Source organism: Anolis sagrei, chromosome X (genome assembly GCF_037176765.1).
Source record: "Anolis sagrei isolate rAnoSag1 chromosome X, rAnoSag1.mat, whole genome shotgun sequence".
Classification (NCBI taxonomy): Eukaryota; Metazoa; Chordata; class Lepidosauria; order Squamata; family Dactyloidae; genus Anolis; species Anolis sagrei.
The window spans coordinates 41,796,676-41,819,597 of NC_090034.1; the positions used below are offsets into that span (position 1 = coordinate 41,796,676).

General features: G+C 41.6%; 1 protein-coding gene across 4 annotated transcripts in view; it reads left to right on the forward strand.

Annotated features, from left to right (window-relative positions):
• The window catches only part of MPHOSPH9 (M-phase phosphoprotein 9), a 51,722-nt gene extending 34,799 nt beyond the window's left edge, over window positions 1–16,923 (forward strand). For 3 of the 4 annotated variants that reach the window (XM_060785512.2, XM_060785514.2, XM_060785513.2), the window contains exons 15-24: window positions 1,091–1,155; window positions 1,269–1,370; window positions 2,016–2,141; window positions 7,656–7,846; window positions 8,610–8,774; window positions 10,370–10,490; window positions 12,056–12,156; window positions 13,946–14,208; window positions 15,049–15,117; window positions 16,158–16,923. In XM_060785512.2, coding sequence (XP_060641495.2) covers window positions 1,091–1,155; window positions 1,269–1,370; window positions 2,016–2,141; window positions 7,656–7,846; window positions 8,610–8,774; window positions 10,370–10,490; window positions 12,056–12,156; window positions 13,946–14,208; window positions 15,049–15,117; window positions 16,158–16,259 — 1,305 coding nt within the window. In that variant the 3' untranslated portion in view covers window positions 16,260–16,923. The remainder of the gene's footprint in view (window positions 1–1,090; window positions 1,156–1,268; window positions 1,371–2,015; window positions 2,142–7,655; window positions 7,847–8,609; window positions 8,775–10,369; window positions 10,491–12,055; window positions 12,157–13,945; window positions 14,209–15,048; window positions 15,118–16,157) is intronic. The other variant, XM_060785515.2, reaches the window with a different exon arrangement.
• Window positions 16,924–22,922: the final 5,999 nt, after the last annotated feature.

The window sequence follows — 22,922 nt, forward strand, 5'->3', positions numbered from 1 at the left end:
ACCTCCCTTCGAACCCATGTCAACTAGCGACATCTCTCATCTCTCTTGGAAAATGGCTTTCCTAGTCGCTATCACCTCAGCACAGAGAGCCAGCGAGCTCACGGACCTCCGCTCCGATGCTCCCTTTATCCGTTTCCATGAGGACAAAGTTGTCCTGCGCACAGATGTCACCTTCCTCCCTAAGGTTGTCTCCCACTTCCACATGTGTCAAAATAATTTCATAAAGCGAGTTGTTTTTGAACCATTGCCAGCTTTCTTTCCCAAATCTTCCTCTCCCCTTGAAATTGCCCTTCATTCCCTCAATGTCAAGCGGACCCTCTCCTTTTATATACATAGAATGGCCTCATATAGGAAGTCCCCCAGACTTTTCCTGAAATACAGGAGAAACGCCCTGGGTTCTCCAGTTTAAACTCAGCGGATGTCATCATGGATAGTCTCCACGATCCATCTGGCTTATCAGTTGGCCAGCAAAGATCCACCCACTGGAATCAAAGCTCATTCCACTAGATCGGTCTCCGCATCACAGGCCTTCTTACGAGGCATCTCTGTTGAAGACATCTGCAAAGCAGCAACTTGGTCGACCCTATCCACGTTCACTGCACACTACAAGCTTTACGTTTTAGCCAAGAAAAATGCTTCCTTCGGCAAAGCTGTATTATTTTCCTGCGTGGCATGACCCACCTCCAGGTATGTAGCTTGCTAAATCAACCACATGTGCGCATTTCACAGACAGCACGAAAAAGAAACCTAGGTTGCTTACCTCTTCTTCGAGTGTTCTGTCTGTGAAATTTGCACAAACCCGCCCATCCTCCCCTTTAATGTCATGCCTGGTACTTCGCTGCTGTCTGCGGCGAGGAACTAAGGCTTAGTCCCGCCCACGGACTTATATATCATTGGGAGGATAGGTGGGGTGTCGTCTAAAAAACTTATTAAGAGCTAGAATGTTCCGAAATGCTGCGCATGCACAGGGGAAAACCACATGTGCAAATTTCACAGACAGAACACTCGAAGAAACACGTTTACAGGTAAGCAATTTGGCTTCAACTTACATTGTATGTAAGAGTAATATGTACTTTTTTCTTTCTCATAGGATACTTTAAATATCACTGAGAACAAGCTGCTGGATGCACACACTCAGATATCTGATCTGAAAAGGTAAATGTACCATTCCCTGGGAGTTCCGCAAGAGGATTGGTGGGTGAAACTTTTGCTTCGGTCCTTTGTTTTTAAATAATCTTGTAAAATGTCATCCTTGCCTCCTGCTTTAGAACAGTCTCAAAACTTGAAGCCCAAATAAAGCAGTTGGAGCATGAAAATGTGCTTAAGTTCCGCCATCTTGCAGACAGCCACTTTAGAACATCTTATACAAAGTAAGCACATCGTAAATATCACCTTATGAGGAAGTGAACAATTCATGTTTCCTGACACTATAATGATTGCAAGAAGGATGGAATAGTATATACTAGTTGTGTGGTTTGATGAAGAATAATCTCTGTAGTGCAGACAAGCCGTTTGTCTTGGTATTTAAGAGATAAATACATTTCCAGATATGGCAAGGTTTTCATTGTAGTTATTGTAATTAACAACATTGGTAATGTAGAGTTAGGTCTCTTTACAGTCCTATTTGTTCTCAACATAAAATGCTGCTTACCTGCCTGGGATGTGAAGCCAACCAAGGATAAACTGTCCCAAGTTTGTTAGAATCTTATAGAATTGAAACCATAGAAAATACTAGCATTTTTTGTAGAATCAGCTGAAATGGTGACATCTCAAAATTTCTGGAATCCAGATTTTCATAGCAGTAGTATGGGAGAAGTTTTCTTAAGTTGGCATGTCTACAGATATTTACAAAATCTTTATATTTACAAAATAATTTCATAAAGTGAGTTGTTTTTGAACCATGTATTTTTGTATTTCTTACTAACTTTGGCTAGTAGAATATTGTTCTCCCTGTTCCTATTCCAAGAACAACAGCCTGAATTGTTTGTGAGTTCTCACACTTTCTTTTCTACCAGCAAATTGGCAGGCTCTGATGTGAGCAGAAGGAAATGGTTGATACCAGGATCAGAGTATTCCATCTTCACAGGGCAGCCCTTAGAAGACCAAGACAATCGGCTTGAAGAAACAGGCACAAATTGCCGGTAAGGTGCTGAGCTTTGCAGTTCAGCAAGATCTGGACGGCCACATATTTCCCACTGCTACTCAAGGTCCTCCAACTGGCATCATGTGCAAAATATTTTGGAAAATGGCATTCATAACCTTTTGGAGATCATAACTTTTTAGATATGCACGACCTTTCAGAGAAGACCCAAAAACCCTTTAGAGTAGAATCTTCCTTTCCAGTATACAACCAGATATAACCAGGCAATGGGTTTCACTTGTTAGACTGAATAACCTGTTATCTCTGATCTGTTAGGAAAGCAGAGATTTTGCCAGTGCATAAAAACAGCACTGCTTCAGAAGTGTTTCTCAATGCCCCAAAATATATACTCGCTCATAAAACAACTTGTTTTATATCATACACTCAAGAGACTAAAATGAAGTAGACTTTGATAAAAATAACATATTTGGTTTACTCGCAACCTTCATGTGTTCAGTATAACACAGGTACATGGCTTATCAGTTCAGTTTCAAGTATGTTTGAGATCATTCTCTGTGCCATCCAGCCAGGACATCTCTTACAGCAAAAACAGCAAGCAAGTGTGTGATCTCCGGTCTGAAGTAGTCTGTAGTCTGCTAGTATTTCTGTCTGAAGTAGTCATGTGGTCTGCAGCCTCTTTTATAACTTCTCAGGAAGCATAGAGTAAAGGAAGCTGCATACCAGAACATACATACAGGAAACAGGAAACAACAGGATCATAGATAAACATTACTAGAGAAAGCTTAATGAAGGTTGTCATTACCAACAAAATATAGGATGTTTTTTTCTTTGCAGAATCTATGAATCACTCAAATGTGCTTGTGCCAGAACCTTTTGTGGAACATCCTAGAAATGAGTGATTTCTGGCAGGACACCCCTCAATCCAACTCAGCATTAATTCATGCCTAACTTCACCTCATCCAAGTTCCCTTTCACCTGCTACAGGGATATGCTCTTTCCTTTTTTCGAGTGGAATAATTTACCTTATCTCTTTCATTTGTATAGTTTTTTTCTTTGCTATATCTTCTTGGGCTGTTCCTTCCTATCTTTTGTTAGATGCCTCTAAGACTTTGTTTAAATTGAGTTCATTTTAAGGGAGAAAACAAATCCTCATAAAATAGATCATCTGAGTGACTTTACTGTTTTAGAGAGGGCCATAAATTCCATCTTGCAACATTTACCAAAACTTTCCAAAGCAGACTTAAGAATAGGCAATTCAGAGTGAGATTGGCTGCTTAGGAGGAGGCTCCAGCTCAGCTAACTTGGTCACCAAGAATCCAGTTCTGAATCCAGCCCTGCTGCCTTTGAAGAAAAAGATAACAAAAAAGATGACTTCTAAAGCTTCTTCCTTTCTTGCATTGGCCTCAATAACTTTGTCCTTACTGAGTTTAGGTTCTATATCAGATGCTCTGAGTGTTCAAGATTCAGCATTACTCTCATAACTGCCTTTACCTTCAGACAGTCCCCAAGTTATAAACAAGATAGGTTCTGAAAATTTGTTCCTAAATTGAATTTGTTTGTAAGTCAGAACAGGTACATTTTTCAGTGGAACTCCAACCATTGTCTGGATCTGTAGCTTTCTGGTGAAGAAATTACCTCACAAACAAAATTGGAAGGCTTTAATTCAAAAGCATACATTAGGGAACACAACAAAATTCCAACTGACAGTTTATTTCCCTCACGCCTCACCTTGGCCCCTCCCCTGCATTGCTCCTGTTTTCCATGCCTATGCTCTCCCAGATTTCAAATATGCAGAGGACAGGTCTAAGGCATGACCTAATTTTGTGTGAAGCCAGGAACCAGGAAATAAGGTCATGATAACCATAGATAGATAGATCCGCTTTGGATAGCTTAGGGTAAAGTCACCACCCCAGTGGTGTTTCTTTTGTTGTCTGTGCCTCTGTTCACAAGATTTCACTTCAACTTTCTGCCCCTGTGATAGTTGGATTTTGAAAAAAATTGCTTGTTGTGGAAGCAAGGATTGGGGATAAACCCTCAGTTGAGATGCCTTCTCCTCACGATAACTCTTTCAGAAGTGGATTTCCCTTTCGAGGGGTAGATTTCTCTCACTTTCTGTTGTCTCACCCCCATTCCTAACTATGAGTTGTCTGTAAGTCGGATGTTTGTAACTCAGGGACTGCCTGCACTTCAAAACAACCTGACATTTTGTCAGTCAGTTTTGGGGAGCTCTACAAGTAATCATTCAAAAGAGAATTCACTCTCTGCAAATGCCAATATTTCCCTAAAGAAAAAGAAAAACAAGAAATCTCAGCATTTCTTGAACAGGAAGAGCCTTGTATCTTTGGCCTCACTAGCTATAGCTTCAGTATTGAGTACTGTCAATAACTGATGCCCCAATATCCTTCTTTTCATTTCAATAGCTTTCTCAGTGCTGAAATCTCTGGCTGCTCAGAGTGTGATGCAGGTACTGGTGTTGGTTCACTTTCTTAAGTCCTCCACACTTAAGAACCAAGTCTTTGTGCTTAGATTCCTATTCAGAATTAGAGAACTGAGAAACTTCTTACAGATGTTACTCTCCATGTGCTCTTGCTCTGTGTTGGAGTCTTATACCTATCCTCTGGTTGCTGTTGCCATCTGACAGATGGGAGAGCCTCATCTAAATGTAAGGCCATATTGACAACAAACAGAACCTTTTACTTGGAAGCCATATGATCCTGAGTGTCTTTGTTTTGTTTGGGCATTTCTAGTAGCCTCGGGTTTCCCTACTGATTGCCATATTGCATGCTTTGGAGTTTCTACTGCATTTGAAACCCATGGATAAGTGCATTTAGCAGCAATATCATCCAGACTAGCTCCAAATAAGGGTTCATTAGTTAAGCACTTTTGGAAAGGATTGTGACACTTACACCCACCCACCCCTCCCTTGTCACTAAGGTTTCCCACATGCTCTCTCTTAGTGATACTCTCCCAGTTGATGAAAGCATCTTTCAAGCTATTGGCGACAGTTGATCTTCATTTGATGTCTTTGAAGACAGTTTTCCTAGTCCCAATTAAATCTGTTAAATGAGCAGGTGAGCTTGCTGCTGTTCGAGTCAGGTAATGCTTTACTCAGTTCAGAGTAGTATCTAGTTTTCATATGCAACCCGACTTTGCTTTACTAGCCTTTATGCAAAATCCTTCAACTCAGTTGGAAAGCACCCTGCTTTTGTTTGATGTTAAGTAAACATTGGCCTTTTATGTTTCTCATCAAACTCAACAGCTCTTCATAGCTTATCCTTGTCTCGAGAAAGGATGCCCTATCTCTTTACGGAAGCTCTTAAAATGAGTGGAAATTGCCTTTTTCAAGACTCATTCCACTTGAGCAGTAGTGACTTCTGCTGCTTTCATCTACCAGAATGGCTTTCATCTACCATTGACCTTCATTTCCCATTCCAGATTGGATATGAGAGAGCAAGGGCTGATGTGCCTTTGAGTCATGCTGTCCTTTCATCAATTCCAGCTTAATGTGGACCATTCCTCTTTGCTGAGGAATGGTCCCTTCTGGGAGATGGTGATGGGATACAAATAAAGTATCCCAGAGTCCCTTCTGGGAGATGGTGATGGGATACAAATAAAGTAGTAGTAGTAGTAGTAGTTGTTGTTGTTATTATTATTCAATCAGCTCTTTGTGTGATTCACAAAGATCATGGAGAACAGATTGCTGACTTCAAACAGTGATTCTTCAAGTGGTCATCTGTAAATTAATGCAACCTTCACTACAACCCTCTTTTCCATGTCTGTTTACCACATAGTGTTGTTGTTGTTGTTGTTGTTGTATTACTATTATTGTTATTATACTGCCACTATATAATTATTATATTATTACTTCAAGGATGGTATCCTTGAACATGAGGAAGAACTTCCTGACTGCGAGAGCCGTTCAGCAGTGGAACTCTCTGCCCCGGAGTGTGGTGGAGGCTCCTTCTTTGGAAGCTTTTAAACAGAGGCTGGATGGCCATCTGTCGGGGGTGATTTGAATGCAATATTCCTGCTTCTTGGCAGGGGGTTGGACTGAATGGCCCATGAGGTCTCTTCCAACTCTTTGATTCTATGATTCTATGATTCTAAGTGACTGGCTTGACTTTGAAGGAACTGGGGGTAGCCACGGTCAACAGGGAGCTCTGGCGTGGGTTGGTCCATGAGGTCATGAAAGCGACTGAACGAATAAACAACAACAACAGTAATAAAACTTTATTTGCGCTATCTCCCAAGGGAACTTAGGGCGGTTTCCAGCAAAGGATGGCAAGCGTTCAATGCTATAAAACAATACAAAATAAACAAATATCCCCAAGATTAAACATCTATAACAATTACAATAATTACTTCATAATTTTAAATAATTAAATAAAATATGTGCATCTAATTAAGCCAATGAAGTAGCAACAAATTAGTTTTAAAACATTTCTATATAATTCTTTCACTACCTGTAAACCAGGTTAATGGTAGACCGAGTGCTGAGAATAGCCTGAAGCACACCTAGCCATCTGTGTTGAAGAGACCTCCTGCCAAAAATGGCTCAGCTCCAGAAAGTTATTCGGGTATAAACCCATTCATGTGAAGAACTATAGTAACAAGCAACCTGAGCAGATTTGCACCTAGTACAGTGGTTCCCCAGCCTTTGGTCCTCCAGGTGTTTTGGACTTCAGCTCCCACAATTCCTAACAGCTGGTAAGATGGCTGGGAGTTGAAGTCCAAAATACCTCAAGGACCAAAGGTTGAGGGAACCACTTTAATTCTGACCTAGTAGAATTAAAGAGCAGGGTGTTTTTGCAAACTTAGCCCAGTATTTTGTTTTTAGAACAAGAACTGAGTTGATACTCCATTCCTTCCTAATTTCCGTAGTTTATTTTACACAGAGGGGACATTTTTGTTGCTGCAGTTTTTAGACAATTGGGAGGCAAATCCTTGCAGCTCTAATGCAAATAACCCACAGATTTGAACCGCGAGGAGAGGTGGGTATTATCATTATCACCATCATCATCATCATTCACTAGTATACCCCAGTCTACTTCCCTCTTGTAGAGATTGAAAGCCTTGTTGTCCCAGTCCTTATGGGCCTTATATTGGAGAAACTACCCTTCTGGACTTCTTTGAAGTCTCGTGGGAAGCTTCTTGCATTTTTTTTGTCCTTTGTGTACAGAGTAGTTTAATTTATCTTCATTTCTGTCAAAATCAATGGGACTTACATTCAGCCAGTTTAATGTGGATCTGAACCCAATCATGTAAAATGGTACTTTGGATTTGCATTGTCGAAGGCTCTCATGGCTGGAATCAGTGGGTTGCTGTAAGTTTTTCAGGCCGTATTAATGCCTGCATCTATGGCAGGCATCCTCAGAGGTTGTGAGGACCACTCATCAGAAGAGAATGCTTCTGGAACATGTGCATACAGCTTGAAAAACTTATAGCAACTCGGTACTTTGGATTCCTTTCCATCTTGAGTGCATCTCTTGTCACTACTTCATCAGTATGATCATAACAAGTAATGAATCTGCATGATCCTGTTGTGTGTTTCCAGGCATCACTCGCCTCCGGAGAAGGACTCATCTTCAGATCCTTCACTCATAAATGAAATGGCAAAGAAAGAAGCCAGAGTCCCAGAAACGCCCATCATAAAAGCATTTAAGGAACTTGAAGAAAGGAAAGCATTGAAAAACTGGAGCACTCAGACAGGGAAGGAGGAGGAAGAGGAGGAGGCTGCTCCTACAAGTAAGACCCTTTGGTTTGTCTTTGTTTCATGAGTCACCCCGTTGGGTTTCACAGATATTTCTCCTGCATCTGAATTAAAATGGGCTCATGTTTAGATGAAAGAACCATGTGAGAATCAGCTCTATGCTATGCAAACTAGACGTTCAGCTATTGGCAAATTTTCTTTTTCTACTGTGTGGAATAACTGCTGTACTACTTTCAAGGGGTTCGTTGCTTTATACTAAAGTTTATGAAGTGCGATATTATGCTTTAAAACCAAAGCTTAAAACAATATTTGTTGCATCTTACTTCATTTCACTTTTCTCCCCCACTGATCCAACACTAATTCTAATGCATTCACCATAAAATAAGGTGTTATCCCTTATCAGAATTGCTGCCTCCAATCCTTTGCTGAGATCCATGTTCATTTATCGCCTTACCGATGTATTTTCTCCTTTGTGATTTTATATCCCTTTTCTTTGTTTGTTTGTTTATATTTGTTATTTGAACGAGTTTTGTAAGCAGGTCATGCTACTTTAATCTCATGGTCAATCACTCATTCTTTTGACCTGCTCTCAATGTTTGAGATAGATCAAGTGAAAAAGCAAGCACGGATATCTTTTCCTGATTTCAGTTTTATGTATCTTGAATCTTTTCCTGTTTTTTAAAAAGTGTCTTCAACTTTGATACTTACTCAAGATTTTTTTTTTTTTTGCAAGGAAAAAGTGGGGAGAAACTCCCACAAGGACATCTTCTCATCTTGTTGTGCTGTTGTTTATTTCAGAACCAACCCCTCGACGTCCAACTGTTGGCTTTGACGAAGTAGCCCTTAATTCAAACCAGTCTCCAGAGAAAGGCAGAGACCAGCTCAGAAGCAAGAGATACAGCTCGCCAAGTGGCCAGAGGTCCTCTTCTCTGCCACCTTCGAACAGGAAATCAAATACTCCGAGTAAGAATGGCCAGGTTTATAAGATCAGGAATATGTGTGAGCTGTTGATAACATTTTTTAAAAAATTGTCTTGCATATCTTGTGCATTCATGGTGCCCATCCCATTGTAAACTAGACTTTTTCCTGCTACACTTTCCTTTTTTTAAAAAAAGGTTTTGTCATTTTTGTCTTTTGGGGTCTGGTGATTGAACTCTCTTCAACTTTTAATACAGACAAAGTAACACAGAGAAATTGAAAAAGTGGGAGACTTACCCATTCAACCAGTTGTCAACCTAACCCAAAGAGGTTGCCTCACCAAGCTGCAACAACCATGATTCCATAGCATTAAGTCATGGCAGTTAAAGTGGTGTCAAATTGTGTTAATTCCACACTGTAGATGCACCCCTTATGCCTGAAGTTATCATCTCCCTAACTCAGCATGTGTGACTTAGGGAGATAATGACTTCAGGCATAAGGAGGATGCATCTACACTGTTATCATCTCCCTAACTCAGCACGTGTGACAGGAGCCCCCGGTGGTGCAATGTGTTAAACCCTCGTGCCAGCAGGACTGAAGACTGCAGGTCAGAGGTTTGAATCCAGGGAGAGCGCAGACTGTCAACTCCAGCTCCCCATGCGGGGACATGAGAGAAGCCTCCCACAAGGATGGTAAAACATCAAAACATCCGGGCATTCCCTGGGCAACGTCCTTGCAGACGGCCAATTCTCTCACACCAGACGGCCAATTCTCTCACACCGACTTGCAGTTTCTCAAGTCACTCCTGACACGAAAAAAAGCTTGTGTGACCTGCAAAATAGTGTATATGCTAGTGATTCTCAAGCCATGGGTCCCCAGGTGTTCTGGCCTACAACTCCCAGAAATCCCAGCCAGTTTACCAGCTGTTAGGATTTTTGGGACTTGAAGGCCAAAACATCTGGCGATACACGGGTTGAAAACCACTGGTATACCCAGCATTGTCTGGGTGCTTTCATCCTTTCTTTGTCTTTCATTCCTTCCCTCCCCTCATACCTTTTCCTTTCCTTTCTTTTTTCCTTCTCCTTTCCTCCCACTCCCTCCCTGCCTTCTTTTTTTCCTTTTTTCCCCTTCTTTTCCTCCCTCCCTCCCCATCTCTTTCTCCCTTCTCCAGCTCTGAGAGGGCCTGCTCCACAATGTCTGCAGAGCTCTCTTTGTGGCTCCTTCCTCCCTCCCCTCATACACAGGTCACCTTTCTTTCCCAGTGACACAAAGGGCCCCTTTACCTACCAACAGCCTTTGTGGTACAAACAGACAGACAGATGAATAGACAGATGTTGATTTTTATTAATGGTGATGGGAGGACCACTTTACATCTCAGAACCAGAAGGGGAGCTGTGGGTGCCAGCAATCCATTTTCCACAGCCTCAGTGTAGCCCTCTCCCACAAACTGAAGGCCTTTACCTCTTCTGGAGCCAGTTTGGATTCAGTTGGTAATCCTTACTGTATGCCTCCAGCAAATCTTATGGGGAAATCCTTGAATAAAATCCCATCCTTGTGAAGGACTTCTTGAGTGTTGCACTAAAAAAGGTTCTGGTGCCTGCACTGAGACCGAAGTCCTGATAAGCGATTTCTCTTGGCAGCGAGGAGAGAAATAATGCTGACGCCGATTGCGGTGACCTACAGCCCCAAACGCTCTCCGAAAGAAAACTTGTCTCCAGGATTTAGCCACTTGCTCAGCAAAAATGAGAACATGATGACGAGGTAAGATTGTTTCGGTGGCTCACTTGAGAGCAGGGGTGAAGGTGGAAGGTGAAGTTGGTGTGGTAAACTCAATATGGCAGAGATAGCAGTGTCAAACTACATTGGTACTTCAGGGAATTACAAGAGCAGCAGAACGCTGCTTGTTTCTGCATCTGCAGAGTGAACAGGTTGCCACATTGGATACGCTGAGGGTGATAATGGATCATGGAGTAACAAGCCGTGTGGGGATTCAGTTTGTGCATCTGCCCCACCAGATGATGCTGATGATAAATAATTTGTTACCTCTCCTCACGGCACAAGGCAGGGCATAATACATTGGCATAAAATACATTCAATAAAATGCATATATCAGAACACATTTCTGTAAAATACTCATATTAGAATACACGAAATAAATATTAAGGTACAACAGTTATAGAATATAAATTTAAAATGCATCGTTTTGCACAGTGCAACTCTCATATCCGTGAGGAATATGTCCCCTGTTGTTTTCAACCGGACAAATGATGGAGATCAGCTTGTACAGAAGGCCTTAGGTGAATAAGTGAAACTGAGCAAGTGAAATCATGTCTTTTCAGCTGAAATGGGAGCCATACTGTTGTTCCTTGTATGGCATTACCTTTTTCCCCTTTCCAGTCCCACACCTAGAACTTCCATATATTATTTCATAATCTAAACCAGTCTTTCTTAACCTGGGGGTTGGGACCGCTGGGGGGGGGGGGGGGATGAGGGGGTCTTGGAGGGGTCACCAAAGACCATCAGAAAACACAGTATTTTTCTGTTGGTTATGGAAGTTCTGTGTGAGAAGTTTGGCTCAATTCTATCATTTGTGAGGTTCACAACGCTCTTTGATTCTAGGTAAACTATAAATCCCAGCAACCACAACTCCCAAATGCCAAGGTCTATTTTCCCCAAACTCCACCAGTGTTGACATTTGGGCATATTAAGTATTTGTGCCAAGTTTGGTCCAGATCCATCATTGTTTGAGTCCACAGTGCTTTCAGGGTATAGGTGAACTACAACTCCAAAACTCAAGGTCAGTGCCCACCAAACCTTTCCAGTATTTTCCGTTGGTCATGGGATTTCTGTGTGTCAAGTTCGGTTCAGTTCCATCGTTGGTTGAGTTCAGAATCCTCTTTGATTGTAGCTCAACTATAAATCCCAACAACTGCAACTCCTAAATGACAACATCAATCTCCCCCCCCCTCCCCCCAATCAGTTATGAAGTAGCAACAAGTATCATTTTATGTTTAGGGGGTCACCGCAACATGAGGAAGTGTATTAAGGAGTCATGGCATTAGGAAGGTTGAGAAACACTGATCTAAACTGTGTCCCATATAAATCCCACTAAATGATATTTGGTTTATCTGGCATGTAGAGTTAGATTTCCAAGAAAAATAGTTGTCTTTTGTCAAGTTCAGTTTGTCTTGTTGCTATTTTTAATTTGACAGGATATGGGCTTCCCTTTAGGCCCTTCCTGAAGGGTAAACCTTGCTAGTGTTCAGTGAAGAAGGAAGAATTTTGTTCTACATGTTCTGCTATCTTTCTTCCCTCTCAAATACCAGGTTTGATGTTTTACTTGACGATTTGGAAATGCCCGCGCCTGCCTCACAGTACAGCAACCCACGAAAACGGCTGCAGTTTCGCTCAATAGGAGATTCAGAAGGTAAATGGTTGCTGCGGGTATGACTGTTTGTTTTTATCCCCTGCAAGTCATTTGGGTCAGTTTGCAAGGACAGGATGCAGGTGTGCCACCATTCACGCCTGGCCCTCCTTCCCTCAGTGTTTGCCATTTCACTCTCATATTTCATTCTCATAGGAACTCTTTGCCGCTACGACCAGCAGAGGGGGCACTTTTACTGATTTTCTTGCTTCGAATGGTAATTAGTAACAAGAAAGGACTTTGGTAATTAGCTGCTCTTTGTTGAGGAGGCATCCATTAAAGGGGGAAATCCCTCTGACCCAACACCAAGAGAAAGGCCCAGTTTAGCACCAAATCTACCCTTCTGCACAGCTACCAACTCTATTTGATAGTGACTGCAATCGTTCTTAGGGATCCATGTTTATTTGTTTGGTTTTTGCAACACCTTTCTCCCCTATGGGATGCATAGTGGCTTATAGTGTGTTTTAAAACTTAATGGTTAATGCAATCGCTGATCCAAACATTTTAAAAGCATTAAACAACAATTTCAAAATATTAATGTAGAACCGTTAAAATACACTAGAACCTCATTATGAATATGCAAATACTCTAAATTTTGAAATCGAAGACACTTATAGTCCCAAAGCACTTCAGAATTTTTGAGAAAGGACAATGAATTTGTAGTTCTTGTTCTCTGTATGTGTGTATGTGTGTGTATGCACTATTACTTAGTTACTTCGGCGATCTCTCATAGCTCGAGGATGATTGTCTTCCAGAGGTGGTGTCTTCGCAGTGGGTCCATAGGTGGCTGTGGAGCCCTATTCCTGATCCGCATGTTCTCCCACAGTAAGGACACTGGTTTCCAGGTGAAAGGCGGTCCCAGTTGGTTTGGCATGCCTTCCTCTTGACACGTTTCTCCCTTTCGCCCTCCATTCGTGCCTCTTTGAATTCTGCAGCACTGCTGGTCACAGCTGACCTCCAGTTAGAGCACTCAAGGGCCAAGGCTTCCCAGTTCTTGGTGCCTATGCCACAGTTTTTGAGGTTGGTTTTAAGCCTATTTTTCAATCTCTTTTCCTGTCCATCAACATTCCGTTTTCCATTCTTGAGTTCAGAGCAGAGTAACTGCTTTGGGAGACAGTGATCAGGCATTCAGACAACATGACCAGTCCAGCGGAGTTGATGATGGAGGAGCATCGCTTCAATGCTGGTGGTCTTTGCTTCTTCCAGCATGCTGGCATTTGTCTGCCAGTCTTCCTAAGAGATTTGCAGGATTTTTCGGAGGCAGGACTGATGGAATCATTCCAGGAGCTGCGTATGACGTCTGTAGACAGTCCACATTTCGCAGGCGTATGGCAAGTTTGAGAGGACAATGGCTTTATAAACAAGCACCTTGGTCTCCCTACGGATGTCCTGGTCCTCAATCACTCTGTGCTTCATTTGGAAGAATGCTGCACTCGCAGAGCTCAGGTGGTGTTGTATTTCATCGGCAATGTTGACTTTTGTGGAGAGGTTGCTTCCAAGGTAGCGGAAATGGTCAATATTTTCTAATGTCACACCATAAACTGTATTTCTGGCATTGGAGAGGGATTGGCTGGTGCCTGCTGGAAGAGCACTTTAGTTTTCTCAATGTTCAATGCCAGGCCGAGCTTCTCATATCCTTCTGCAAAGGTGTTTAGAGTGGCTTGTAGGTCTTCTTCTGAATGCACACAAATGACATTGTATACACACACACACACACACACACATATATATATATATACCTCATCATGGTTCTGTAGAGAGCTTGTTATGAGATTTCTTCATTTTTATTTAGGGGGAACAGAATTGCAGTCCACCAGCCCAGGCAAAGGCAGCCATGTGAAGCCTTCCTCTTGCACAGACCCGTTGCATAGAGGAGCAAGGAAAGGGCGGAAACCTCTTGTTTGGGAAGAAGAGCACTCTGCACATGCCAGCGAGCCATGCCTGTCCTTAGCAGCACCAGCACCTTATGAGGCAGATTTCAAATATGTGTCGAGGATTAAGACTTTGACTGAGACAGAGCGACTCTTTGATGAACTCACGCAGGAAAAGCAACAGGTAGAGACTGATAGTATTGTCTCTTTTCATGTTGTTACAAGTTGGTGTGTGCGGAAAATGCATGTCCCTGTTTGGAAGGTACTATACTAGTATTTGCTGTGAGCGATTATGAAAATGCTGTCTTTTTGGCATAATTCAAAATTGCAGAAAGAAAATACTGTAATTATGTTGCCCATGGCTTATGTGCTAGCCCTAGGAAAGATGATGATGATAAATAATTTATGAATTGCCTGCCTCTCCTTATGGCTTGATGCGGGGCACAAGATAGTTAAAATACATTCCATAAAAGCACATATTTAAACATACACATTTGAAAATATATGACACAAAAATGAAATCACAATAAATGTCGAATGTGATTTTAAAATTCCTCGTCAAAACGGACTGGGTTGGCCTGCCAAAAAGACAGGTTTTCAGTTGTGTTTTCAATTCAGACAGTTCATTCAGTAGCATGCGATATTTGGTCCTGTGTGGGTTATACCATATTTGAAATACATCCATACTAAAGTACAGGTCATTTGCTTCAATGAAGCAAATTAAGTCTAATTATGCATTTTGGATGCTGAAAACTGAGGGTAAACCCAGGCTGTAGGCGTGATGCTGCTTTGACCTAAACAGAAGCACTTCTTTGAAGATGGAGCGACAGCCCGCAACACACAGCAGACCCATCTATTGCACCTTCTTCAAAACAGGAAATCATCTCCAAGTGTGGGTAGACCTGCGAAGACAATCCATGGTGGTACTGTCTTAAGATCTGTTGAACAGGAGCATGGTCCCTCGCTTTCTTTCAGAGAATCTCTCTCTTAGTGCTTTTATTCTGATCTGCTTTTGTCCTCCTAGATCGAGGCCCAGTTGAGTCGAATACCATGTGCTGGAGGGAGAATGACTCTACAGGCAAGACTCAATCAGGTTTAAACTCTTAATGATTTTGATGCATCTGGGAGGGGTGTGTGCATGTGTTGGATTATTGGCCTTACCGCCAAACCTTAATAATAGCAAAACAAACTGCAGTTTCTCATCTTAAGCCTAGCTTAAATATACGTGCTCCTTGTTTGGCAGTTTAGAAGCTGACCTGCATGTGTGAGTGAGCCACTAGAGAAAAAGCACATTTATATAATATAACATGCAGTGCTTCTCAATTCATACTTTACTCTCAACTGAGGCCCCTTCCACACAGCTGAATAAAATCCCACATTTTCTGCTTTGAACTGAAATATATGTCAGTGTGGACTCAGATAACCCAGTTCAAAGCAGATCTTGTGGGATTTTCTGCCTTTGATATTCTGGGTTATATGCTGTCTTTTCTTTATATGCTGTGTGGAAGGGTGCTAGGACTACGAACAATGTGTTGAAATTACAGGAAAGGCGATTCCTCTTGGACATTAGCAAGAACTTCCTGACCATGCGAGCTGTTCAACAATGGAACTCTCTGTGTCAGAGTGTGGTGGAAGCTCCTTCCTTGGAGACTTTTAAACAGAGGCTGGATGGCTATCTGCCAGGGGTTCTTTGATTATGCTTTTCCTGCAATGCAAGGGGTTGGACTGGGGCCCCTTCCACACAGCTGAATAAAACCCCACATTTCTGCTTTGAACTGGAATATATGTCAGTGTGGACTCAGATAACTCAGTTCAAAGCAAATATTATGGGATTTTCTGCCTTGATATTCTGGGTTATATGGCTGTGCAGAAGGGCCCTGGGTTGGGGATGCGCATGTCCACAATTCTTTGTCTTTCTGTAAGAAGTAACATCGAGAGAAATTTAGAGGTTGGAGGGATTCTCACATTCCTCTCCATGTACTAATACGCCACAATAGTTATACTTTTATTCCCATTGGAAAACTGGCATTGGTTGTGAAACGTAGAGACTTGGTATGGACCTTGCATTTCAGAAGGTTGTCTTTTCTTGGTCTTGACTATGTCTCCTTCTTTGGGTCTTAATGGTTTCTGCAGGAGGCCTTGGAAGACCGCTTGGAAAGAATCAATCGGGAATTGGGCTCCATCCGTATGATTCTGAAGAAATTCCACGTTTTACGTACCTCTGCAAATATCTGAGATGTCTCTATTTCTATTTAGATAGCCTTTGGTTTGCACTATAGAAGTCTAATAATTATGCACTCTGGAAATGCAAATGGTTTTGTATTTTTGTAAACCACCCCCCCCCCCCCCCGCCATAGCCAATTTTGGAATCATGTCGTCCTTTACACACAATATTTTGTACTGAGCCACATATATTTTAAAAAGCTATTTTTCTTACACCCAAAGGAATCAACCTCTCAATTCTGTATTTTACTACTTTTGAAGAAGTGTTAATAGTTGTTTTTTAAACTGTGAACATTCATTATTTCTCAGAATAGAAGAAACCAAGAGGCAGCTTGTTTTCAAAAGATGATCATGTTGAAATTGGATTTGTGATGCGCTACTCCCTATTTTTTATAGCATTAGTGGCCTGTCTGGTACACCGAAGTGTAGTCCATACGAAACACAACACACATCTTCTTCTTGGGAAAGGAGCCCCAAGCAATCCATACACTGCTTGTAGTTTAGAGATTGCATCTTGCGCCATCAAATAAATGCACAAAGAGCAGGTCTGTTCAAAATGTTTGTGTCAATGCATACCAAGGAGTTGGAGAGAAAACACTGTTTCTCTTTTTTTTTTAAGTGTTTTTATTTTGCATGTTTGTTGTAGAAATGTTAATTAAAACTTAATTGTCTACAATGGGATAGTATTGGTTATTTTTAAATTCATTGGGAACATTGTGGTGGGAGGGGGCTAACTTCAATTTCAACCGCTATGAGAGAAAAAGTAGATTATTATTATTTAATATTATTATTATTATTTCTGGCTCTTTTATGTGATCCCAAATCATGACATCTTTGGCATGTATTTGAACTCAGCACCTTTTAGTTTTCTGACACATTCACCAAATATGAGAAAACTTCTCTTCTTATTTTCCACATATTCAAGCGTCTGGGTCGTCAGGAGATAGGCAGTCAAAGGTAATAAGTCAGTTCGAGTCAGGTAGGTATCAGAAAAACAGAAGGAGAGTCAGACAGTCGGAGTAGAAAAACCATTAAAGATAGTAATAAGACACTAGAGAGGTTCCTACAAGCTGCTGATAGCAGTGGAAAAAGAGGAACTAAGGCATTTGTTCTCAACCTTCCTAATGCCGCAACCTCTTATTACAGTTCCTCGTGTTGTGGTGACCCCCAACCATAAAATTATTTTTGTTGCTACTGCATAACTGTAATGTTGCTACTGTTATGAATCCTCATGTCAATATCTGATATGCAGGATGTATTTTCATTCACTGGACCAAATTTGGCACAAATACCCGATACACCCACATTTGACTGCTGGTGGGGTTGTGTGTGGGGGTGGGGGTGGGGGGAGGAGTTGATTTTGTCATTGGGAGTTGTAGTTGCTGAAATTTAGAGTTAACCAACAATCAAAGAGCATTCTGAACTCCACTAACGATGGAAATGAACCAAACTTGGCACACAGACCTCCCACGACCAACAGAAAATACTGGAAGGGTTTGGTGGGCATTCACCTTGAGTTTTGGAGTTATAGTTCACCTACATCCAGGGAGTACTGTGGACTCAAACAATGATAGATTTGTACCAAACTTGGCATGAGTGCTCTATGTGCCCAAATATGAACACAAATGGAGTTTGGGGAAAATAGACCTTGACATTTGGGAGTTGTAGTTGCTGGGATTTATAGTTCACCTACCATCAAAGAGCATTCTGAACCCCACCAACGAGAGAATTGGGCCAAATTTCCCACACAGAACCCCCATGACCAACGGAAAATATTGTGTCTTCTGATGGTCTTTGGCGACCCCTCTGTCACAACCCCTCCCCCCAGGAGTCCTGCTCACCAGGTTGAGAAACGTTGAACTGAGGCATAGTTGCTGCCCTCCGGCATTTATAGTACATGGGGAGTTTCCATTTGAAAAATCTACAAAGATACGAATGGCTGCGTATGTGCAAAAGATAACTCATATGTGGCTCTTTCACAGACTCCACCAAGAAGAAACATCTCTTCTTGTTTTCCACACATTCAACACATATCAGCAATATCCTTGCACATCATAGACAATTTCTCAGAAATCATATATGAACAATACATTATTTAGTAAAAATTTAAGATCATGACATAAACTTTAAACCTTTTGCCCACATATGCTTCTATTATTCTTTCTGTATGTTATAACCCCCCAAAATTGCCATGCATTATTTATGCTGTTCTGATTTCAACAAACGCTTATACATTTCAATTTGGAATACACTTTATTACAGTCAATGACCAGCTCGAGAGAAGAGGAACACAGTCCTGCACAAACACATCATATCTAAAGGTCAAAAGATTTAAAACTTCAAAATAAGTGCATCATTGCCAGGATATCAAGACAGTTAAGAATCTTAAGCTCTCTCTCTCTCTCTCTCTCTCTCTCTATATATATATATATATATAGAGAGAGAGAGAGAGAGAGAGAGAGAGAGAGAGAGACTGGTAATCACAGACAACGAAATTGGATTATGATTTTAATTTAAGAGATGCATTGGTCTGTATTGGTGGCCCAATACTGTGTATTGTATATATATGTGTTTTATATTTTTAATTGGAATATTGTTGTTTTTAAATGTTGTAAACCGCAATGAGTCGCCGTTTTAGGCTGAGATATTAGCGGTATACAAGTGTACTAAATATATATATATATATATATATATATATATATATATATATATATATATATCTCAAACCCCAACACAATTTATGAAAGTAAAAGGAAAGGGAGTCTGAAGAGAGGGAATTGGGGTGCTCATGTGGCACAGGAAAGGGAAGTCCAGCCAAACGGACGAGGTGCAGCATCCATACTATAAAAGACTTTGTTGTTTATTTATTCAGTCGCTTCCGACTCTTCGTGACCTCATGGACCAGCCCACACCAGAGCTCCCTGTCGGCTGTCGCCACCCCCAGCTCCTTTAAGGTCAAGCCAGTCACTTCAAGAATACCATCCATCCAACTTGCCCTTGGTCGGCTCCTCTTCCTTTTTCCTTCCATTTTCCCGAGCATCATTGTCTTCTCTAAGCTTTCCTGTCTTCTCATTATGTGGCCAAAGTACTTCATCTTTGCCTCTAATATCCTTCCCTCCCGTGAGAAGCCGGACATTATTTCCTGGTGTATGGACTAGTTTGATCTTCTTGCGCTCCAAGGCACTCTCAGAATCTTTCTCCAGCACCACAGTCCAAAAGTGTCTATCTTCCTTCGCTCAGCCTTCCTTATGGTCCAGCTCTCGCATCCATAGGTAGCTACGGGAAATACCATTGCTTTCAGTATGCGGATCTTCATTGCCAGTGTGATCTCTCTACTCTTAACTATAATCCCAATTTTCTGCTAGTATGAAATCCTGACTTGTGCTAGCTTGTGCTATTAGTCATCAACTGCTGGATTTTAATCGCTGCTGTGCAGAACTTGGAGACATTATAAGTTATAGCCAAGTAAGTGCCTGAAAGCAGCAGGGAGATATAAAATTGTCAAAGCATCCTGGATCTTTGTAGAGCCATGGCGTTATGAAATGGGATGAAATCTCTCTATAGAACAGGCACTGAAGAAACACATGTTCCATTGTCTCTATGTGTCTTGAGTCACAGGAGTACAGTCTCCCAGTGTATGGGGTCTTCCAGTAACAACCTTCCAATATGGCAGATGGGGTGGCATGGCAACGTGCCAGAATGAAGGCCCTCCTATGGCTGGAAACCTCCAGCATTGTTAGATATTTCATAGGGGAAGTTCAAAACCTACTGACGCCATCGATAATAAAGGATTGGCTAAGACTGATTGGCGCTCAATGTCATTTATTTGTCGTTTAACCAGAGATTTGGCTTTGTCGTAGTCCATACAGGTTAGCAGTCCTGGAGAGAAGCCCAAGGATGAAATTTTGACAGCTATTGCTTTTTCCCATCTGGACTGAAAGTCATCCAACACAGTAAGTGGCGCAAGGCCAAGAGGAGAGAGGGTCAGGTTAAGGCAGTGGTTCGTTCCCAACCTGTGGGTCCTCAGGTGTTTTGGCCTACAATTCCTAGAAATCCCAGCCAATTTACCAGTCGTTAGGATTTCTGGGAGTTGAAGGCCAAAACTTCTGGGGACCCACAGGTTGAGAACCACTATTCTAAGCTAATAGTTCATATAAACACCCACACCTCAGGAAGCCCGTCTCCAGGCGTAGGGTGGTGTTGGAGAAACACCTTGGTACCTTGAGGGCCGATCTTAAGAATTTGGATTGTACACTTTGCCCTGAGTGAGAAGAATGGGATATAAATGCTCAAAATCAATAAATACACTCTCTAATGGGGTAAAGTCAGAAAAGGGGCCTAACTGGACACCGTGTAAGAGTTGTGCAACTGGCTTGGCATCAAATATGAGTGCCATGGGGATGTAGTGTCCCCCTCTTGACCTGAGATATTTTAGTATAGCAGATGAGCTCCTTTGTGCATTCTCAGCCACGTGGTCTCCATGGGCTTTTCTGCTTCTGGAGGAATGGAGGACTATCCTCAGATATTTGAAGCATGAGACCTGCTCAATTTTATTTCCATCTATATTCCAGAGGTGAAGCTTGGGTCTTTTGGCAAACACTATGGTTTTAGTTTTTGTGTAGTTGAGTTGCAGCTGGTTCACATTGCAATATTGTGCCAGAGTTCTCAATGCTATTCTAAGTCCAATAGGTGTTCCTGAGAGTAGAGCAGCATTGTCAGCAAAAAGTAGGGTGGAGATATGTCTACCCACAAGTTTTGGTGGGTGGAAGTCCATGTTAAGCAAGTGGTCCACCATGGAGTTGATGGTTAAACAATAACTTGATTAAACAATACCTTGGTTAAACAATACCTTGCTTTACACCTTTCTCTGTTCTAACAGAATTGGTGAGGTAGCCTTGAGGTTTGTGTCTTATTTTGGGAGACATCCCTTCATGAAGCTGATAGATTAGATGAAGTAGCCATCTATCAATTGAGGTGGCTTCGAATTTTTCCCATAGCTTTGTCCTTGAGATGGAGTCAAAGGCTGCCTCAAAGTCTATCAAGGATTATACATTTAAGCAATAAGATGTTCATCATCCATACATACCATATTTACTCAAATCTAATGCTTGCCTTTTGGCCGCTGCGCATTACATTCAGCAGCAAATACTTTTTTTTGGTTTCAGGGTTTTGGGGGCGCATTAGATTTGATGACGTGTTAGACTCAAGCAAATACAGGTAATTGCTTTCCAAGCTGATTCATCTTGTTCAAAACCACATTCCTTTTTGTCTATTTGAACCTTCTCAAATAAAACCTTTGAAAAGTACATCATGCTGATCGCAACTGGTTGTCTCTCGAGTTGTATACTCTCAACTGTACATCACACATTTAGTATTAGCTGATATGTGGACATAAGTATTGTATCATAATGTATGGTGTGTCTTTAGCAACTTGCCTTCTCATCTTACAGAATTCCTTCTCATAAAATAGTCAATGCTCTCTCCACTGAAAGACAAAGGCCTTTTCTTAACTTAAGCAGGCCTTTGGCTTCTGTACTCATGTGACAGAGGGGTTGTGTAACTGGGTGCATTACACTATGGGTCCTTCCACACAGCCCTATATCCCAGAATATCAAGGCAGAAAATCCCACAATATCTGCTTTGAACTGGGTTATCAGAGTCCACACTCAGGTAATGTGGGATTTTCTGCCTTGATATTCTGGGATATAGGACTGTGTGGAAGGGCCCTATGTAACACAATTATTGTTCCTGGTTTATAAATGTCATTTTCTAATTGCTTCTATCATCAAAACATGAAAAAGTGTTATTAAACTACAAAAACTTTGTTTTTGGGGGATATCCTGAAACACATTTTGCTCAATGAATATCTCACCGAGTCTCAACCAATTCAGCCTAGTTTGTGGCAGCCAGAAAAACAAAGTTTCTGGAGTAGAACAGCTACTTTCCAAGTAAGCACCACACTGTTAAACAGGTATAGCACTTTCAAACCAGGAACAGAATTTTCTTTTTCAAATTTTGTTACATAGTGTTATGCTTTTGATGTTGAATGTGAATTTAGGGGGGGGGGGGGGCTGCCAAGGCAGAGGCCAGCAAGACCCAAAAAGAGGATCTGGAACACCTGGCAAGACAATAAGCATCAGTAAAGATTTTCCTTATTTCCCAATAAATTTAACCAAAGGCCAACGAGGTTTATTTCTATTCCAGCTGGAAAGGATGACGATCGCAGTAATCTGCCAACAAATCAACATATCCCTGAGCAGGGGTTTATGGAATATATAGCTTTCAGTTTCAAAAGTTCCCATGCCCACTCACCCTGAGCCGGCTTCGTTGTGATTGGCTGTGATGTCAGCAAACTGGCAGGAGATCCAATGAGAGCCTGGGCCCTGCTTTGGCCGCTCAGCCAATGAGGTGGAAGGAGGTGGGCAACAGAGAAACAATTTAAAAAATGTCATGATGATGGGTTATGAATGACCCTTTCTGCACCTGTATTGATAAGGGAACAAAGCAATGGCTTAAGCCTTCCAGCCTCAGTCTGGATTATTGTCCTAAGGTTTGAAATAACATTTTAGCCCCGAAAACATCTAGCCCCGAAAAGCCAGTTCCATTGTCTTATAGTCCTGCAATATTTACTTGTTGATGAGAGTTGAGATTTTCTTTCAGAGATGGGGAAATGAC